This window comes from Bombina bombina, chromosome 5 (assembly GCF_027579735.1).
Source record: "Bombina bombina isolate aBomBom1 chromosome 5, aBomBom1.pri, whole genome shotgun sequence".
NCBI classification, from domain to species: domain Eukaryota; kingdom Metazoa; phylum Chordata; class Amphibia; order Anura; family Bombinatoridae; genus Bombina; species Bombina bombina.
The window spans coordinates 729,477,836-729,496,481 of NC_069503.1; the positions used below are offsets into that span (position 1 = coordinate 729,477,836).

General features: G+C 41.0%; 1 protein-coding gene across 1 annotated transcript in view; it reads right to left on the bottom strand.

The window, feature by feature from the left end:
* NUP153 (nucleoporin 153) overlaps nucleotides 1-18,646 on the bottom strand; it is a 798,292-nt gene that overhangs the window by 407,919 nt on the left and 371,727 nt on the right. The window contains exons 13-14 of the mRNA XM_053715838.1: nucleotides 2,618-2,737; nucleotides 944-1,558 (exon numbers count right to left, since the gene is read on the bottom strand). Of these exons, the coding sequence (XP_053571813.1) occupies nucleotides 944-1,558; nucleotides 2,618-2,737 (735 nt within the window). The remainder of the gene's footprint in view (nucleotides 1-943; nucleotides 1,559-2,617; nucleotides 2,738-18,646) is intronic.

An 18,646-nucleotide genomic window follows, 5' to 3' on the forward strand; every position in this document is an offset into this window, starting at 1 on the left:
ACTACTTTAAAAATAATAAACTCTTGATTGAAGAATCTAAACACCTCACTTTACCTCTTCCTATCACTAACGTAGGCAAAGAGAATGACTGGAGTGGGAGGGAAGGGAGGAGCTATTTAACAGCTCTGCTGTGGTGCTCTTTGCCTCCTCCTGCTGACTAGGAGGTGAATATCCCATTAGCAATTAAGATGATCCGTGGACTCATTGAGTCTTAAAAAATGAAAAGAGGTTATCATGAGTGTTATTTTTAAAGTCAAGAAACAAGTTGACTGGATGAATAGATCAAATTTGATACATAACACTAAAAACATCAATACAGAACATAAAGGTGTAACTTTTGTGACAGAATATAGTAACGAATATACCAAAATTTGTAACATCGTAAAACGATTTTAGTTTCCTCGCTGCAGATGATAAACTAGAAAAAATGTATTTCCCAGGGACTCCGTTGTTCATACAGAAGAACGGCCATACTGGGCAATATGTTGTCCCCCTCAGTACTTCCCAAACTAGGTGGAACTAAAAGTTCTTGGTTAACACATAGGGGCATTTTCAAGTGCCTTAACAAGTGTAGGGCTTGTAAGTATGTTTTACCATCCAATATCTTAAGGTCAGAACACACCAGTGAAACTTTTCCAATCGAGACTTGCCTTAAATGTACTTCAACATATGTCATTTATGTATTGACTTGCACTGCATGCCATTAGCAATATGTCGGCCTAACCACCAATGAGATAAAGGTTAGAATACGAAATCATTTATCTACCATACAGGCTGGCCAGGCAACTACACCTCTTGTACAACATTTTGTTAGATGCCATCAAAAAAGCATAAATACTCTGAGATGGCATGCGATCGACCGAATTATGCCCCCAACAAGAGGAGGGGATAGAGATACACAAACACACATATACATACACACACATACACGTGCTTACTTTACCTGGTTTTTCAGAAGTGCACGCCACACATTTGGAATCCTGTTCTTTATTCTGCACACAGCATACTGAACATTCCCAAGAACCCTCTGGCTTTTTAAAAGCTTCAAAAAGGCTGCAAGGGGCATTTGCAAGGGTCTTGTCCGAAGTGGTAATAGCCTTAACAGCCTGTGTAGAAGGGGTTAACAACAATGCAGGTTTAACTCCAGCCCCAGGTTTTGGAGTTTCACAAGCAACACATTTTATCACTTCTGGTTTGTTCTGGACTAAACAAGTTTCACACTCCCATGTTCCTGGTGCCACTTTAAATATATCTCCAAAACCTTGTGTGCTTGTCACATCCGAGTTTTTAGTGTTGCTGAGCAATGTTGATGTAGTTTGTGATTTTAGAGCTCCTGCGGGCTGCTCTTTCAAAGCAGAGCAGGCAACACATTTACCATCAGATGCCTTGTTCTCAACAAGACAAGTGTTGCATTGCCAAAGTCCCAAAGCTTGTTTGTTACCTTCTCCAAATGCAACCTTGCCAATAGAGAAAGTGCTCACTGTAGGCTTTGTAAGAGGTGCAGTACTTTTAGAAACAGTAGGAGATGCAGTCTGTGAGGATGATGGAGACGAAAAGCCTACAATAAAAAAAAGTTCAGTAAAGATTAGTATCCAGACATTGCTTCTACTATAAATCTATGCATTTGGTTATGGAACACACAACAATCATCTTGCCAGTTAAAGTGATTGTAAACTTTAACAAATTAAAGCCCAATATTCAAATCATACTCTTAAAAACAGGAGCACTTTAATTCATTAAAGTTTAGAATGACGCTTACTTTTTAAAATACATTTGCGTTATGGTAAACATAACGCTGATCCTCCACCGCATCTGCTGTTTTCATTAGCATAACAACGAATCCAGATTCCGCCAATCGGTGTGTGCCCCCTTTGGTGTCCAGCTTGTGGGGCAATGCAACGATTGGAGGAAGCCAGATTGGTCATTGATAGGCTATTGAATGCAGCAGGTGCTGCAGAGGATCAGCATTATGTTAACGCAAAGGTATTTTTAAAAAATAAGTGTCAATCTAAACGTTAATAAATTAAAGTGCCCCTGTTAAGAGTATTATTTGATAATGGGATTTAAATAGTTAAAGTTTACAATCACCAAGTATGGGTTAAAATTGTGCAAGGATATTGTATTTAAAAAACAAAGTGCATTATTACACAGAAATTTTTGAACAACGTTTTTAAGTTACATTTAACAGTCCATATTAAAATATTTACTATGCATAGCTAACATTTATCTAAAAGGTACCATAGTTTTCCCCCAAGTCATTGTGGGCCCAAGATTCCAATACACAAAGTGAATAGCTACTAGTTCATTTATTTAAGTGGCTTGACCAACAGAAAGCCACTTGGGGACTATATACACAACGGATGAAAGGAGCAAATAATACCAACATGTGGTTTTCAGTGGGGGTCATGACACAAAGCATGCCGTGATTTTAAGAACCACCAGATCATTTATTATTTTCTATTTATTTCATAGTATATTGCAGTGCCGAAGCCAGTTTTGGCAAAGATAATTCTTGTCTCACTTAAATTTACCTGTATATTTTATACAATATGACCTTATTGAAATGTCACAAAATTTAAATGTCACAAAATTTAGTTTAAATTAAATTTCTACATACCAGGGCCCCTCAGAATATCCATCACACTTCCTTCTTTCAATTCTTTTGCTGGTTTGCAAAAACCTCCCTTTTCCTCTTCCTTCTTTGCACTACCATTATTCAATGCAATTGTAGTTTTGGCTGCAGGGTTATAAGGTCAGGTTAAACAATGTTTCAATTTACTTCAATCATAAAAATGAGCTTAAAGTGAAGATAAACTTTGGTGAATGAAAGCCTGTTTTTTAAAAATACTTTTAAAAACAGGGGCACTTTCATTCATCAAAGTTTACAAAGCAGCCGTTTTGTTAAAAATAATTACCTTTTCTTCTTTTCACTGCTACAGCAGCTTCCCCCACCTAGAGATCCTCTTTTCAAACGTCAGCAATAACTAATCCTGCTTCCTCCAATAACAGCTTTCCCCCCAGGGTAGTCATTGGCTGAGGCCATGCTGTGATTGGAGGAAGCCGGATTAGTCATTGCTGACGTTTGAAAAGAGGATCTCTATGTGGGGGAAGCTGCTGTAGCAGTGAAATAAAAAAAGGTATTTTTTTTAACAAAAACATAATTTATGTAAGAACTTACCTGATAAATTCATTTCTTTCATATTAACAAGAGTCCATGAGCTAGTGACGTATGGGATATACATTCCCACCAGGAGGGGCAAAGTTTCCCAAACCTTAAAATGCCTATAAATACACCCCTCACCACACCCACAAATCAGTTTAACGAATAGCCAAGAAGTGGGGTGATAAGAAAAAAAGTGCGAAGCATATAAAATAAGGAATTGGAATAATTGTGCTTTATACAAAAAAAATCATAACCACCACAAAAAAGGGTGGGCCTCATGGACTCTTGTTAATATGAAAGAAATGAATTTATCAGGTAAGTTCTTACATAAATTATGTTTTCTTTCATGTAATTAACAAGAGTCCATGAGCTAGTGACGTATGGGATAATGACTACCCAAGATGTGGATCTTTCCACACAAGAGTCACTAGAGAGGGAGGGATAAAATAAAGACAGCCAATTCCTGCTGAAAATAATCCACACCCAAAATAAAGTTTAACGAAAAACATAAGCAGAAGATTCAAACTGAAATCGCTGCCTGAAGAACTTTTCTACCAAAAACTGCTTCAGAAGAAGAAAATACATCAAAATGGTAGAATTTAGTAAAAGTATGCAAAGAGGACCAAGTTGCTGCTTTGCAGATCTGGTCAACCGAAGCTTCATTCCTAAACGCCCAGGAAGTAGATACTGACCTAGTAGAATGAGCTGTAATTCTCTGAGGCGGAATTTTACCCGACTCAACATAGGCAAGATGAATTAAAGATTTCAACCAAGATGCCAAAGAAATGGCAGAAGCTTTCTGGCCTTTTCTAGAACCGGAAAAGATAACAAATAGACTAGAAGTCTTACGGAAAGATTTCGTAGCTTCAACATAATATTTCAAAGCTCTAACAACATCCAAAGAATGCAACGATTTCTCCTTAGAATTCTTAGGATTAGGACATAATGAAGGAACCACAATTTCTCTACTAATGTTGTTGGAATTCACAACCTTAGGTAAAAATTCAAAAGAAGTTCGCAACACCGCCTTATCCTGATGAAAAATCAAAAAAGGAGACTCACAAGAAAGAGCAGATAATTCAGAAACTCTTCTAGCAGAAGAGATGGCCAAAAGGAACAAAACTTTCCAAGAAAGTAATTTAATGTCCAATGAATGCATAGGTTCAAACGGAGGAGCTTGAAGAGCTCCCAGAACCAAATTCAAACTCCAAGGAGGAGAAATTGACTTAATGACAGGTTTTATACGAACCAAAGCTTGTACAAAACAATGAATATCAGGAAGAATAGCAATCTTTCTGTGAAAAAGAACAGAAAGAGCGGAGATTTGTCCTTTCAAAGAACTTGCGGACAAACCCTTATCTAAACCATCCTGAAGAAACTGTAAAATTCTCGGTATTCTAAAAGAATGCCAAGAAAAATGATGAGAAAGACACCAAGAAATATAAGTCTTCCAGACTCTATAATATATCTCTCGAGATACAGATTTACGAGCCTGTAACATAGTATTAATCACGGAGTCAGAGAAACCTCTTTGACCAAGAATCAAGCGTTCAATCTCCATACCTTTAAATTTAAGGATTTCAGATCCGGATGGAAAAGAGGACCTTGCGACAGAAGGTCTGGTCTTAACGGAAGAGTCCATGGTTGGCAAGATGCCATCCGGACAAGATCCGCATACCAAAACCTGTGAGGCCATGCCGGAGCTATTAGCAGAACAAACGAGCATTCCCTCAGAATCTTGGAGATTACTCTTGGAAGAAGAACTAGAGGCGGAAAGATATAGGCAGGATGATACTTCCAAGGAAGTGATAATGCATCCACTGCCTCCGCCTGAGGATCCCGGGATCTGGACAGATACCTGGGAAGTTTCTTGTTTAGATGAGAGGCCAACAGATCTATCTCTGGGAGCCCCCACATTTGAACAATCTGAAGAAATACCTCTGGGTGAAGAGACCATTCGCCCGGATGCAACGTTTGGCGACTGAGATAATCCGCTTCCCAATTGTCTACACCTGGGATATGAACCGCAGAGATTAGACAGGAGCTGGATTCCGCCCAAACCAAAATTCGAGATACTTCTTTCATAGCCAGAGGACTGTGAGTCCCTCCTTGATGATTGATGTATGCCACAGTTGTGACATTGTCTGTCTGAAAACAAATGAACGATTCTCTCTTCAGAAGAGGCCAAAACTGAAGAGCTCTGAAAATTGCACGGAGTTCCAAAATATTGATCGGTAATCTCACCTCCTGAGATTCCCAAACTCCTTGTGCCGTCAGAGATCCCCACACAGCTCCCCAACCTGTGAGACTTGCATCTGTTGAAATTACAGTCCAGGTCGGAAGAACAAAAGAAGCCCCCTGAATTAAACGATGGTGATCTGTCCACCACGTTAGAGAGTGTCGAACAATCGGTTTTAAAGATATTAATTGATATATCTTCGTGTAATCCCTGCACCATTGGTTCAGCATACAGAGCTGAAGAGGTCGCATGTGAAAACGAGCAAAGGGGATCGCGTCCGATGCAGCAGTCATAAGACCTAGAATTTCCATGCATAAGGCTACCGAAGGGAATGATTGAGACTGAAGGTTTCGACAAGCTGTAATCAATTTTAGACGTCTCTTGTCTGTTAAAGACAGAGTCATGGATACTGAATCTATCTGGAAACCCAGAAAGGTTACCCTTGTTTGAGGAATCAAAGAACTTTTTGGTAAATTGATCCTCCAACCATGATCTTGAAGAAACAACACAAGTCGATTCGTATGAGACTCTGCTAAATGTAAAGACTGAGCAAGTACCAAGATATCGTCCAAATAAGGAAATACCACAATACCCTGTTCTCTGATTACAGACAGAAGGGCACCGAGAATTTTTGTGAAAATTCTTGGAGCTGTAGCAAGGCCAAACGGTAGAGCCACAAATTGGTAATGCTTGTCTAGAAAAGAGAATCTCAGGAACTGATAATGATCTGGATGAATCGGAATATGCAGATATGCATCCTGTAAATCTATTGTGGACATATAATTCCCTTGCTGAACAAAAGGCAATATAGTCCTTACAGTTACCATCTTGAACGTTGGTATCCTTACATAACGATTCAATAATTTTAGATCCAGAACTGGTCTGAAGGAATTCTCCTTCTTTGGTACAATGAAGAGATTTGAATAAAACCCCATCCCCTGTTCCGGAACTGGAACTGGCATAATTACTCCAGCCAACTCTAGATCTGAAACACAATTCAGAAATGCTTGAGCTTTCACTGGATTTACTGGGACACGGGAAAGAAAAAATCTCTTTGCAGGAGGTCTCATCTTGAAACCAATTCTGTACCCTTCTGAAACAATGTTCTGAATCCAAAGATTGTGAACAGAATTGATCCAAATTTCTTTGAAAAAACGTAACCTGCCCCCTACCAGCTGAACTGGAATGAGGGCCGTACCTTCATGTGAACTTAGAAGCAGGCTTTGCCTTTCTAGCAGGCTTGGATTTATTCCAGACTGGAGATGGTTTCCAAACTGAAACTGCTCCTGAGGACGAAGGATCAGGCTTTTGTTCTTTGTTGAAACGAAAGGAACGAAAACGATTGTTAGCCCTGTTTTTACCTTTAGATTTTTTATCCTGTGGTAAAAAAGTTCCTTTCCCACCAGTAACAGTTGAAATAATAGAATCCAACTGAGAACCAAATAATTTGTTTCCCTGGAAAGAAATGGAAAGTAGAGTTGATTTAGAAGCCATATCAGCATTCCAAGTTTTAAGCCATAAAGCTCTTCTGGCTAAGATAGCCAGAGACATAAACCTAACATCAACTCTAATAATATCAAAAATGGCATCACAGATAAAATTATTAGCATGCTGGAGAAGAATAATAATATCATGAGAATCACGATTTGTTACTTGTTGCGCTAGAGTTTCCAACCAAAAAGTTGAAGCTGCAGCAACATCAGCCAATGATATAGCAGGTCTAAGAAGATTACCTGAACACAGATAAGCTTTTCTTAGAAAAGATTCAATTTTTCTATCTAAAGGATCCTTAAACGAGGTACCATCTGACGTAGGAATGGTAGTACGTTTAGCAAGGGTAGAAATAGCCCCATCAACTTTAGGGATTTTGTCCCAAAATTCTAACCTGTCAGGCGGAACAGGATATAATTGCTTAAAACGTTTAGAAGGAGTAAATGAATTACCCAATTTATCCCATTCTTTGGAAATTACTGCAGAAATAGCATTAGGAACAGGAAAAACTTCTGGAATAACCGCAGGAGCTTTAAAAACCTTATCCAAGCGTATAGAATTAGTATCAAGAGGACTAGAATCCTCTATTTCTAAAGCAATTAGTACTTCTTTAAGTAAAGAGCGAATAAATTCCATCTTAAATAAATATGAAGATTTATCAGCATCAATCTCTGAGATAGAATCCTCTGAACCAGAAGAGTCCAAAGAATCAGAATGATGGTGTTCATTTAAAAATTCATCTGTAGAGAGAGAAGATTTAAAAGACTTTTTACGTTTACTAGAAGGAGAAATAACAGACAAAGCCTTCTTTATGGATTCAGAAACAAAATCTCTTATGTTATCAGGAACATTCTGCACCTTAGATGTTGAGGGAACTGCAACAGGCAATGGTACATTACTAAAGGAAATATTATCTGCTTTAACAAGTTTGTCATGACAATTATTACAAACAACAGCTGGAGGAATAGCTACCAAAAGTTTACAGCAGATACACTTAGCTTTGGTAGATCCAGCAGGCAGTGATTTTCCTGTAGTATCTTCTGGCTCAGATGCAACGTGAGACATCTTGCAATATGTAAGAGAAAAAACAACATATAAAGCAAAATAGATCAAATTCCTTATAAGACAGTTTCAGGAATGGGAAAGAATGCCAAATATCAAGCTTCTAGCAACCAGAAGCAAATGAAAAATGAGACTGAAATAATGTGGAGACAAAAGCGACGCCCATATTTTTTAGCGCCAAATAAGACGCCCACATTATTTGGCGCCTAAATGCTTTTGGCGCCAAAAATGACGCCACATCCGGAACGCCGACATTTTTGGCGCAAAATAACGTCAAAAAATGACGCAACTTCCGGCGACACGTATGACGCCGGAAACGGAAAAGAATTTTTGCGCCAAAAAAGTCCGCGCCAAGAATGACGCAATAAAATGAAGCATTTTCAGCCCCCGCGAGCCTAACAGCCCACAGGGAAAAAAGTCAAATTTTTGAGGTAAGAAAAATATGATAATTCAATGCATAATCCCAAATATGAAACTGACTGTCTGAAAATAAGGAAAGTTGAACATTCTGAGTCAAGGCAAATAAATGTTTGAATACATATATTTAGAACTTTATAAATAAAGTGCCCAACCATAGCTTAGAGTGTCACAGAAAATAAGACTTACTTACCCCAGGACACTCATCTACATGTTTGTAGAAAGCCAAACCAGTACTGAAACGAGAATCAGTAAAGGTAATGGTAAATATAAGAGTATATCGTCGATCTGAAAAGGGAGGTAAGAGATGAATCTCTACGACCGATAACAGAGAACCTTATGAAATAGACCCCGTAGAAGGAGATCACTGCATTCAATAGGCAATACTCTCTTCACATCCCTCTGACATTCACTGCACGCTGAGAGGAAAACCGGGCTCCAACTTGCTGCGGAGCGCATATCAACGTAGAATCTAGCACAAACTTACTTCACCACCTCCCTTGGAGGCAAAGTTTGTAAAACTGATTTGTGGGTGTGGTGAGGGGTGTATTTATAGGCATTTTAAGGTTTGGGAAACTTTGCCCCTCCTGGTGGGAATGTATATCCCATACGTCACTAGCTCATGGACTCTTGTTAATTACATGAAAGAAACGGCTGCTTTGTAAACTTTGATGAAGGTAAGTGCCCGTTTTTAATAGAATTTCTTTTTAATGACACGATGGGTCCACGGATCATCGTAATTACTAATGGGATATTCACCTCCTGGTCAGCAGGAGGCGGCAAAGAGCACCACAGCAAAGCTGTTAATTAGCTTCTCCCTTCCCTCCCACCCCAGTCATTCTCATTGCCTACGTTAGTGATAGGAAGTGGTAAAGTGAGGTGTTTTTACGTTTTAAATTAGGATTTCTTCCTATGGTTGTTTTCTGATTGGAACACTGATCAAGAGATTGTTGTTCCTTCTTTGTGTTCTAATCCTTTTTCTCAAAAGGAACGACTTTGGCATTATTTGTCCTTGGTCCGTGCTTTAAAGTTTTATCTACAGGCGACTAGGGACATTCGTCAATCTTTTTCGTTTGTGATTCTCTCAGAAAAAACGTAGGGGACAGAAAGCTACGGCTACTTCTCTTTTTTGCTGAAAAGTATCATACGATTTGATTATGAGACTGCTGTACAGTAGCCTCCTGAGAGCGTTGCGGCTCATTTCATGAGCGGCTGTTGCTTCCTCATGGGCATTTAAATGAAGCTTCTGCGGATTAGATTTACACGGCTGCATCTTGGTCCTCTCCACACTTTTTCAAAGTTTTACAAATTTGACTCCATTGCCACAGTTTTTTTGGGAGACAGATTCTTCAAGCAGTAGTGCCTTCCATTTAGGTTCCCTGTCTTGTCCCTCCCGTATCATCTGTGTACTCTAGCTTTGGTATTGGATCCCTTTAGAAATTAAGATGATCCGTGGACTCGTGTCATTAAAAAGAAAACAAAATTTATGCTTACCTGATAAATTTATTTATTTTTTGACACGTTGAGTCCATGGCCCGCCCTGTTCTTGTAAGACAGGGTTTTGGGTTATGGTAAACTTCAGACACCTCTGCACCTTTGGCTTTTCCTTTCTTTCCTTAACTTCGGTCGAATGACTGGAGTGGGAGGGAAGGGAGGAGCTATTAAACAGTTTTGCTGTGGTGCTCTTTGCCGCCTCCTGCTGACCAGGAGGAGAATATCCCATTATTAAGATGATCCGTGGACTCATTGTGTCAAAAAATAAATAAATTTATCGGGTAAGCATAATTTTTTTTTTTTTTTTTTTAAAAACGGGCGTTTTTATTCACCAAAGTTTACCTTCACTTTAAAGGGACACAAGTCAAAATTAAACTCATTCAGATACAGCATGCAATTTTAACCAACTTTCTAATTTACTTTCATTAAAGGGACAGTCTAGGCCAAAATAAACTCATGATTCAGATAGGGCATGTAATTTTAAACAATTTTCCAATTTACTTTTATCAATAATTTTGCTTTGTTCTCTTGGTATTCTTAGTTGAAAGCTTAACCTAGGAGGTTCATATGCTAATTTCTTAGACCTTGAAGGCCACCTCTTTTCAGAATGCATTTTAACAGTTTTTCACCACTAGAGGGTGTTAGTTCATGTTTTTCATATAGATAACACTGTGCTTGTGCACGTGAAGTTATCAGGGAGCAGGCACTGATTGGCTAAACTGCAAGTCTGTCAAAAGAACTGAAATAAAGGGGCAATTTGCAGAGGCTTAGATACAAGATAATCACAGAGGTTAAAATTATATTAATATAACTGTTGGTTATGCAAAACTGAGGAATGGGTAATAAAGGGATTATCTATCTTTTAAAACAAACATTCTGGTGTAGACTGTCCCTTTAACAAAATGTGCACCGTCTTTAAATTTAAACTTTGAGTCACCAGCTCCTTCACAGAACATATGCATTTGTGATTGGCTGATGGCTGTCACATGGTACGTGTTTGCATTTGTGATTGGCTGATGGCTGTCACATGGTACAGGGGGAGTGGAAATAGACAATTTTTAAAATTAACAGAAAAAATCTACTACTTATTTGAAGTTCAGACTAAGTGCTATTGCATTGTCTTGTTATCTTGCATTTGTTGATTATGCAAATCTACTGTGTTAACTGGTCCTTTAATTCTATTGCTATCCTTTGTTGAAGGAGTCGCAATGCATTACTTTGAGTTAGTTGAACACATTGGGTGAGAAAATGACAAAAGGCATATATATGCTGCCACTAATCAGTAGCTAGCTCTTGAGTCTACCAAGGTATGCTTTTCAATAAAGAACACCAAGAGAACAAAAGCAAATTAAAAAACAGAATTTATGTTTACCTGATAAATTTCTTTCTCCAACGGTGTGTCCGGTCCACGGCTTCATCCTTACTTGTGGGATATTCTCTTCCCCTACAGGAAATGGCAAAGAGAGCACACAGCAAGAGCTGTCCATATAGCCCCCCCTCTGGCTCCGCCCCCCAGTCATTCGACTGACTGTTAGGAGAAAAAGGAGAAACTATAGGGTGCCGTGGTGACTGTAGTGTATAAAGACATTTTTCAAACCTGATTAAAAACCAGGGCGGGCCGTGGACCGGACCCACCGTTGGAGAAAGAAATTTATCAGGTAAACATAAATTCTGTTTTCTCCAACATTGGTGTGTCCGGTCCACGGCTTCATCCTTACTTGTGGGAACCAATACCAAAGCTTTAGGACACGGATGAAGGGAGGGAGCAAACCAGGTTACCTAGACGGAAGGCACCACGGCTTGCAAAACCTCTCTCCCAAAAATAGCCTCCGAAGAAGCATAAGTATCGAATTTGTAAAATTTGCCAAAAGTGCGCAGAGAAGACCAAGTCGCTGCCTTACATATCTGATCAACATATCTGATCAACAGAAGCCTCGTTCTTGAAGGCCCATGTGGAAGCCACAGCTCTAGTAGAATGAGCTGTAATTCGTTGAGGAGGCTGCCGTCCGGCAGTCTCATAAGCCAATCGGATGATGCTTTTCAGCCAAAAGGAAAGAGGTAGCAGTAGCTTTCTGCCCTCTCCTCTTACCAGAATACACAACAAACAAGGATGATGTCCGTCTGAAATCCTTTGTTGCTTCTAAATAGAACTTTAAAGCCCGAACCACATCTAGATTGTGTAACAAACGTTCCTTCTTTGAAACTGGATTCGGACACAGAGAAGGAACAACAATTTCCTGGTTAATATTCCTGTTAGAAACGACCTTTGGAAGAAAACCAGGCTTGGTACATAAAACTACCTTATCTGTATGGAAAATCAGATAGGGAGAAGAACACTGCAAAGCAGACAATTCAGAAACTCTTCTAGCAGAAGAAATAGCAACCAAAAACAGAACTTTCCAAGATAGTAACTTAATATCTATGGAATGCATGGGTTCAAAAGGAACCCCCTGAAGAACTGAAAGAACCAAGTTTAGACTCCATGGAGGAGTCATAGGTCTATAGACAGGCTTGATCCTGACTAACGCCTGTACAAACGCCTGTATATCTGGCACGGCTGCCAGACGTTTGTGCAACAAAACCGACAGAGCAGATATCTGTCCTTTTAGAGAACTAGCTGACAAACCTTTATCCAAGCCCTCTTGGAGAAAGGAAAGTATCCTTGGAATTTTAATTCTACTCCAAGAGTATCCCTTGGATCTGCACCAGCAGATATATTTTTGCCATATCTTATGGTAAATTTTCCTAGTCACAGGCTTTCTGGCCTGAACCAGAGTATCTATAACCGAGTCAGAAAACCCACGCTTAGATAGAATCAAGCGTTCAATTTCCAAGCAGTCAGTTGGAGAGAGACTAGATTTGGATGTTCGAATGGACCTTGTACTAGAAGATCCTGCCTCAAAGGTAGCTTCCATGGTGGAGCCGATGACATATTCACCAGGTCTGCATACCAAGTCCTGCGTGGCCACGCAGGAGCTATTAGAATCACAGAGGCCTGCTCCTGTTTGATCCTGGCTACAAGCCTGGGAAGGAGAGGAAACGGTGGAAACACATAAGCTAGGTTGAATGACCAAGGCGCTACTAATGCATCCACCAGTGCCGCCTTGGGGTCCCTGGATATGTATTGAGGAACCTTGGCGTTCTGGCGAGACGCCATCAGATCCATATCTGGAATGCCCCATAGTTGAGTTAACTGGGCAAAAACCTCCGGGTGGAGTTCCCACTCCCCCGGATGAAAAGTCTGACTCAAATAATCCGCCTCCCAGTTGTCCACTCCTGGGATGTGAATTGCAGATAGGTGGCAGGAGTGATCCTCCGCCCATTTGATGATCTTGGATACCTCTCTCATCGCTAAGGAACTCTTTGTTCCCCCCTGATGATTGATGTACGCTACAGTCGTCATGTTGTCCGACTGGAACCTTATGAATTTGGCCTTTGCTAGGTGAGGCCAAGCCAGGAGCGCATTGAATATCGCTCTTAGTTCTAAAATGTTTATCGGCAGAAGAGACTCTTCTCGAGACCATAGACCTTGAGCTTTCAGAGAGTCCCAGACCGCACCCCAGCCTAAGAGACTGGCGTCGGTCGTGACAATGACCCACTCTGGTCTGCGGAAACTCATTCCCTGAGACAGGTGATCGTGAGACAACCACCAGCGGAGAGAATCCCTGGTTACCTGGTCTACTTGAATCTGGGGAGACAAGTCTGCATAGTCCCCATTCCACTGATTGAGCATGCACAGTTGTAATGGTCTTAGATGAATTCGAGCAAAAGTAACTATGTCCATTGCTGCAACCATTAATCCTACTACTTCCATGCACTGAGCTATGGAAGGCTGAAGAATAGAGTGAAGAACTTGACAAGCGTTTAGCAGCTTTAACTTTCTGACTTCTGTCAGGAAGATCTTCATTTCTACAGAATCTATTATTGTTCCCAAAAAGGGAACTCTTGTTGACGGGGACAGGGAACTCTTTTCTACGTTCACCTTCCACCCGTGAGATCTGAGGAAGGCTAGAACAATGTCTGTATGAGCCTTTGCTTTGGGAAGAGACGACGCCTGGATTAGAATGTCGTCTAGATAAGGTGCTACAGCAATGCCCCTTGGTCTTAATACCACTAGAAGGGACCCTAGCACCTTTGTGAAAATTCTGGGAGCAGTGGCTAGACCGAATGGAAGGGCCACGAACTGGTAATGTTTGTCCAGAAAGGCGAACCTCAGGAACTGATGATTATCTCTGTGAATCGGAATGTGGATATAAGCATACGGTAGTCATATATTGACCCTCCTGGATTGTTGGTAAGATCGTCCGAATGGTTTCCATTTTGAATGATGGAACTCTGAGGAATTTGTTTAGAATTTTTAAATCCAGAATTGGCCTGAAAGTTCCCTCTTTTTTGGGAACTACGAACAGATTTGAGTAAAACCCCAGACCTTGTTCCGCTGTTGGAACTGGGTGTATCAGTCCCATCTTTAATAGGTCTCCTACGCAATGTAGGAATGCCTGTCTCTTTATCTGGTCTGAAGATAAAGCGAGACATGTGGAACCTTCCCCTTGGAAGTTCCTTGAATTCTAGAAGATACCCCCTGAAAAACTATTTCTAGTGCCCAGGGATCCGGAACATCTCTTGCCCAAGCCTGAGCAAAGAGAGAGAGTCTTCCCCCTACTAGATCCGGTCCCGGATCGGGGGCTACCCCTTCATGCTGTCTTGGTAGCAGCAGCAGGCTTTTTGGCCTGTTTACCCTTGTTTCAGCCTTGCAATGGTTTCCATGCTGGTTTAGGCTGGGAAGAGTTGCCTTCTTGTCTGGAGGCCGCAGAGTTAGGATTCGGTCCGTTCCTGAAATTGCAAAAGGAATGAAAATTAGATTTGTTCTTAGCCTTGAAAGGCATGTCCCTTTCCACCAGTAATGTCTGAAATAATCTCTTTCAATTCCGGCCCGAAAAGGGTCTTAAAATCTTGAAAGGAATATTAAGCAGTTTATTCTTGGACGACACATCCGCCGACCAGGATTTTAGCCAAAGCGCTCTGCGCGCCACTATTGCAAAACCTGAATTTTTCGCCGCTAACTTAGCCAATTGGAAAGCGGCATCCAAAATAAAGGAATTAGCCAACTTTAGTGCGTGAATTCAGTCCATGACTTCATCATATGGAGTCTCTTTTTGGAGCGAATTTTCTAGTTCCTCGAACCAAAAATACGCTGCCGTGGTGACAGGAATAATGCACGAGATTGGTTGGAGAAGGAAACCTTGCTGAACAAATATCTTTTTTAGCAATCCTTCCAATTTTTTATCCATAGGATCTTTAAAAGCGCAACTGTCCTCAATAGGAATAGTTGTGCGCTTAGCTAACGTTGACACTGCCCCCTCAACCTTAGGGACCGTTTGCCATTCGTCGCTTCTGGGGTCAACAATGGGGAACATTTTCTTGAATATAGGAGGTGGAACAAAAGGTATACCTGGCTTTTCCCACTCCTTAGTCACTATGTCCGCCACCCTTTTGGGTATCGGAAAGGCATCAGGGTGCACAGGGAAAACTAGGAATTTGTCCATTTTGCACAATTTTTCTGGAATAACCAGAGAGTCACAATCGTCCAGAGTAGTTAGCACCTCCTTAAGCAGGGCGCGGAGATGTTCTAACTTAAATTTAAACGTCACAATATCAGGTTCTGCCTGTTGAGAAACTTTTCCTGAATCAGAAATTTCTCCCTCCGACAGACCCTCCCTCACTGCCAATTCTGACTGGTGTGAGGGTATGACAGATAAATTATCGTCAGCGCACTCTTGCTCATTCGCTGTATTTAAAACTGAGCAATCACGCTTTCTTTGATATGCTAGCATTTTGGATAAAATATTAGCTATAGAATTATCCATTACTGCCGTTAATTGTTGCATAGCAACAAGCATTGGCGCGCTAGATGTACTAGGTGTCGCCTGTGCGGGCATAACTGGTGTTGACACAGAAGGAGAGGATGGTGAACTACCCCCACTACCTTCATTTGAGGAATCATCTTGGGCAATCTTATTAAATGTGACAGTACTGTCCTTACTTTGTTTGCACGCTATGACACAGTTTGCGCATACATTAATAGGGGGAGCCACCTTGGCTTCTATACACACAGAACATAAGCCATCTGAAGGTATAGACATGTTAGATAGAATTTGGCAGGCTAATAATGCAATAAAAGCGTTTTTAAAGAAAAGCGTTACTGTCCCTTTAAATAACAAACACACTTTATTTCTGATATTTTGAAAAACTATGAAGGCAACGTCCGATTTTAACAAAATTTGTACCTCAGAGTCCTAATGCCTTGAAAGTATTGCACACCAAGTTTCAAGACTTTAACCCTTAAAATGAGCAAACCGGAGCTATTTGTTCAATTCAACAATTTTAGTACACCACAATCACTGCCACAGCCCTGCTGCGGCTTTTTACCTTCCCTGAGAGTTATTCAGCACTGAAATAAACCTTCCAGAGTCCGTTTTAGTATGCCACAGGACCCCTCACATGAAGCTGCATGCACTGCCATGGAAGTAAACTGCGCAATTGAGGCGCGAAAACGGGGCCTCCTTCCTCTGCATACCAGAGTGAAGGGGCCTTTCTGACTGAAATAGTAGTCTAACTAAATGCCAGGCGATAAAAACGTTCCCAAAAGTGCTTTTAATTACACAAAACACTCTAAATGCCATTAAAATATGAAATAAATCAATCGATTTAGCCCACAATAGTGTCAACCAGTATAGAGCCCATTTGTAAGCCTTAATCTGTTATGAGGCTAAGAAAAACAGAATTTATGTTTACCTGATAAATTACTTTCTCCAACGGTGTGTCCGGTCCACGGCGTCATCCTTACTTGTGGGATATTCTCTTCCCCAACAGGAAATGGCAAAGAGCCCAGCAAAGCTGGTCACATGATCCCTCCTAGGCTCCGCCTTCCCCAGTCATTCGACCGACGTAAAGGAGGAATATTTGCATAGGAGAAATCTGATACCGTGGTGACTGTAGTTAAAGAAAATAAATTATCAGACCTGATTAAAAAAACCAGGGCGGGCCGTGGACCGGACACACCGTTGGAGAAAGTAATTTATCAGGTAAACATAAATTCTGTTTTCTCCAACATAGGTGTGTCCGGTCCACGGCGTCATCCTTACTTGTGGGAACCAATACCAAAGCTTTAGGACACGGATGAAGGGAGGGAGCAAATCAGGTCCCTAGATGGAAGGCACCACGGCTTGCAAAACCTTTCTCCCAAAAATAGCCTCAGAAGAAGCAAAAGTATCAAATTTGTAAAATTTTGTAAAAGTGTGCAGTGAAGACCAAGTCGCTGCCTTACATATCTGATCAACAGAAGCCTCGTTCTTGAAGGCCCATGTGGAAGCCACGGCCCTAGTGGAATGAGCTGTGATTCTTTCAGGAGGCTGCCGTCCGGCAGTCTCGTAAGCCAATCTGATGATGCTTTTAAGCCAAAAAGAGAGAGAGGTAGAAGTTGCTTTTTGACCTCTCCTTTTACCAGAATAAACAACAAACAAGGAAGATGTTTGTCTAAAATCCTTTGTAGCATCTAAATAGAATTTTAGAGCACGAACTACATCCAAATTGTGCAACAAACGTTCCTTCTTTGAAACTGGATTCGGACACAAAGAAGGCACGACTATCTCCTGGTTAATGTTTTTGTTAGAAACAACTTTCGGAAGAAAACCAGGTTTAGTACGCAAAACCACCTTATCTGCATGGAACACCAGATAAGGAGGAGAACACTGCAGAGCAGATAACTCTGAAACTCTTCTAGCAGAAGAAATTGCAACCAAAAACAAAACTTTCCAAGATAATAACTTAATATCAACGTAATGTAAGGGTTCAAACGGAACCCCCTGAAGAACTGAAAGAACTAAATTGAGACTCCAAGGAGGAGTCAAAGGTTTGTAAACAGGCTTGATTCTAACCAGAGCCTGAACAAAAGCTTGAACATCTGGCACAGCCGCCAGCTTTTTGTGAAGTAAAACAGATAAAGCAGAAATCTGTCCCTTCAAAGAACTTGCAGATAATCCTTTCTCCAAACCCTCTTGTAGAAAGGATAGAATCTTAGGAATTTTTATCTTGTTCCATGGGAATCCTTTAGATTCACACCAACAGATATATTTTTTCCATATTTTATGGTAAATTTTTCTAGTTACAGGCTTTCTGGCCTGAACAAGAGTATCAATGACAGAATCTGAGAACCCTCGCTTTGATAAAATCAAGCGTTCAATCTCCAAGCAGTCAGTTGGAGTGAGACCAGATTCGGATGTTCGAACGGACCTTGACAAGAAGGTCCCGTCTCAAAGGTAGCTTCCATGGTGGAGCTGATGACATATTCACCAGGTCTGCATACCAAGTCCTGCGTGGCCACGCAGGAGCTATCAAGATCACCGATGCCCTCTCCTGATAGATCCTGGCTACCAGCCTGGGGATGAGAGGAAACGGTGGGAATACATACGCTAGTTTGAAGGTCCAAGGTGCTACTAGTGCATCTACTAGAGTCGCCTTGGGATCCCTGGATCTGGACCCGTAGCAAGGAACCTTGAAGTTCTGACGAGAGGCCATCAGATCCATGTCTGGACTGCCCCACAACTGAGTAATTTGGGCAAAGATTTCCGGATGGAGTTCCCACTCCCCCGGATGAATTGACTGACGACTCAGAAAATCCGCTTCCCAATTTTCCACTCCTGGAATGTGGATTGCAGACAAGTGGCAGGAGTGAGACTCCGCCCAATGAATGATTTTGGTCACTTCTTCCATCGCCAGGG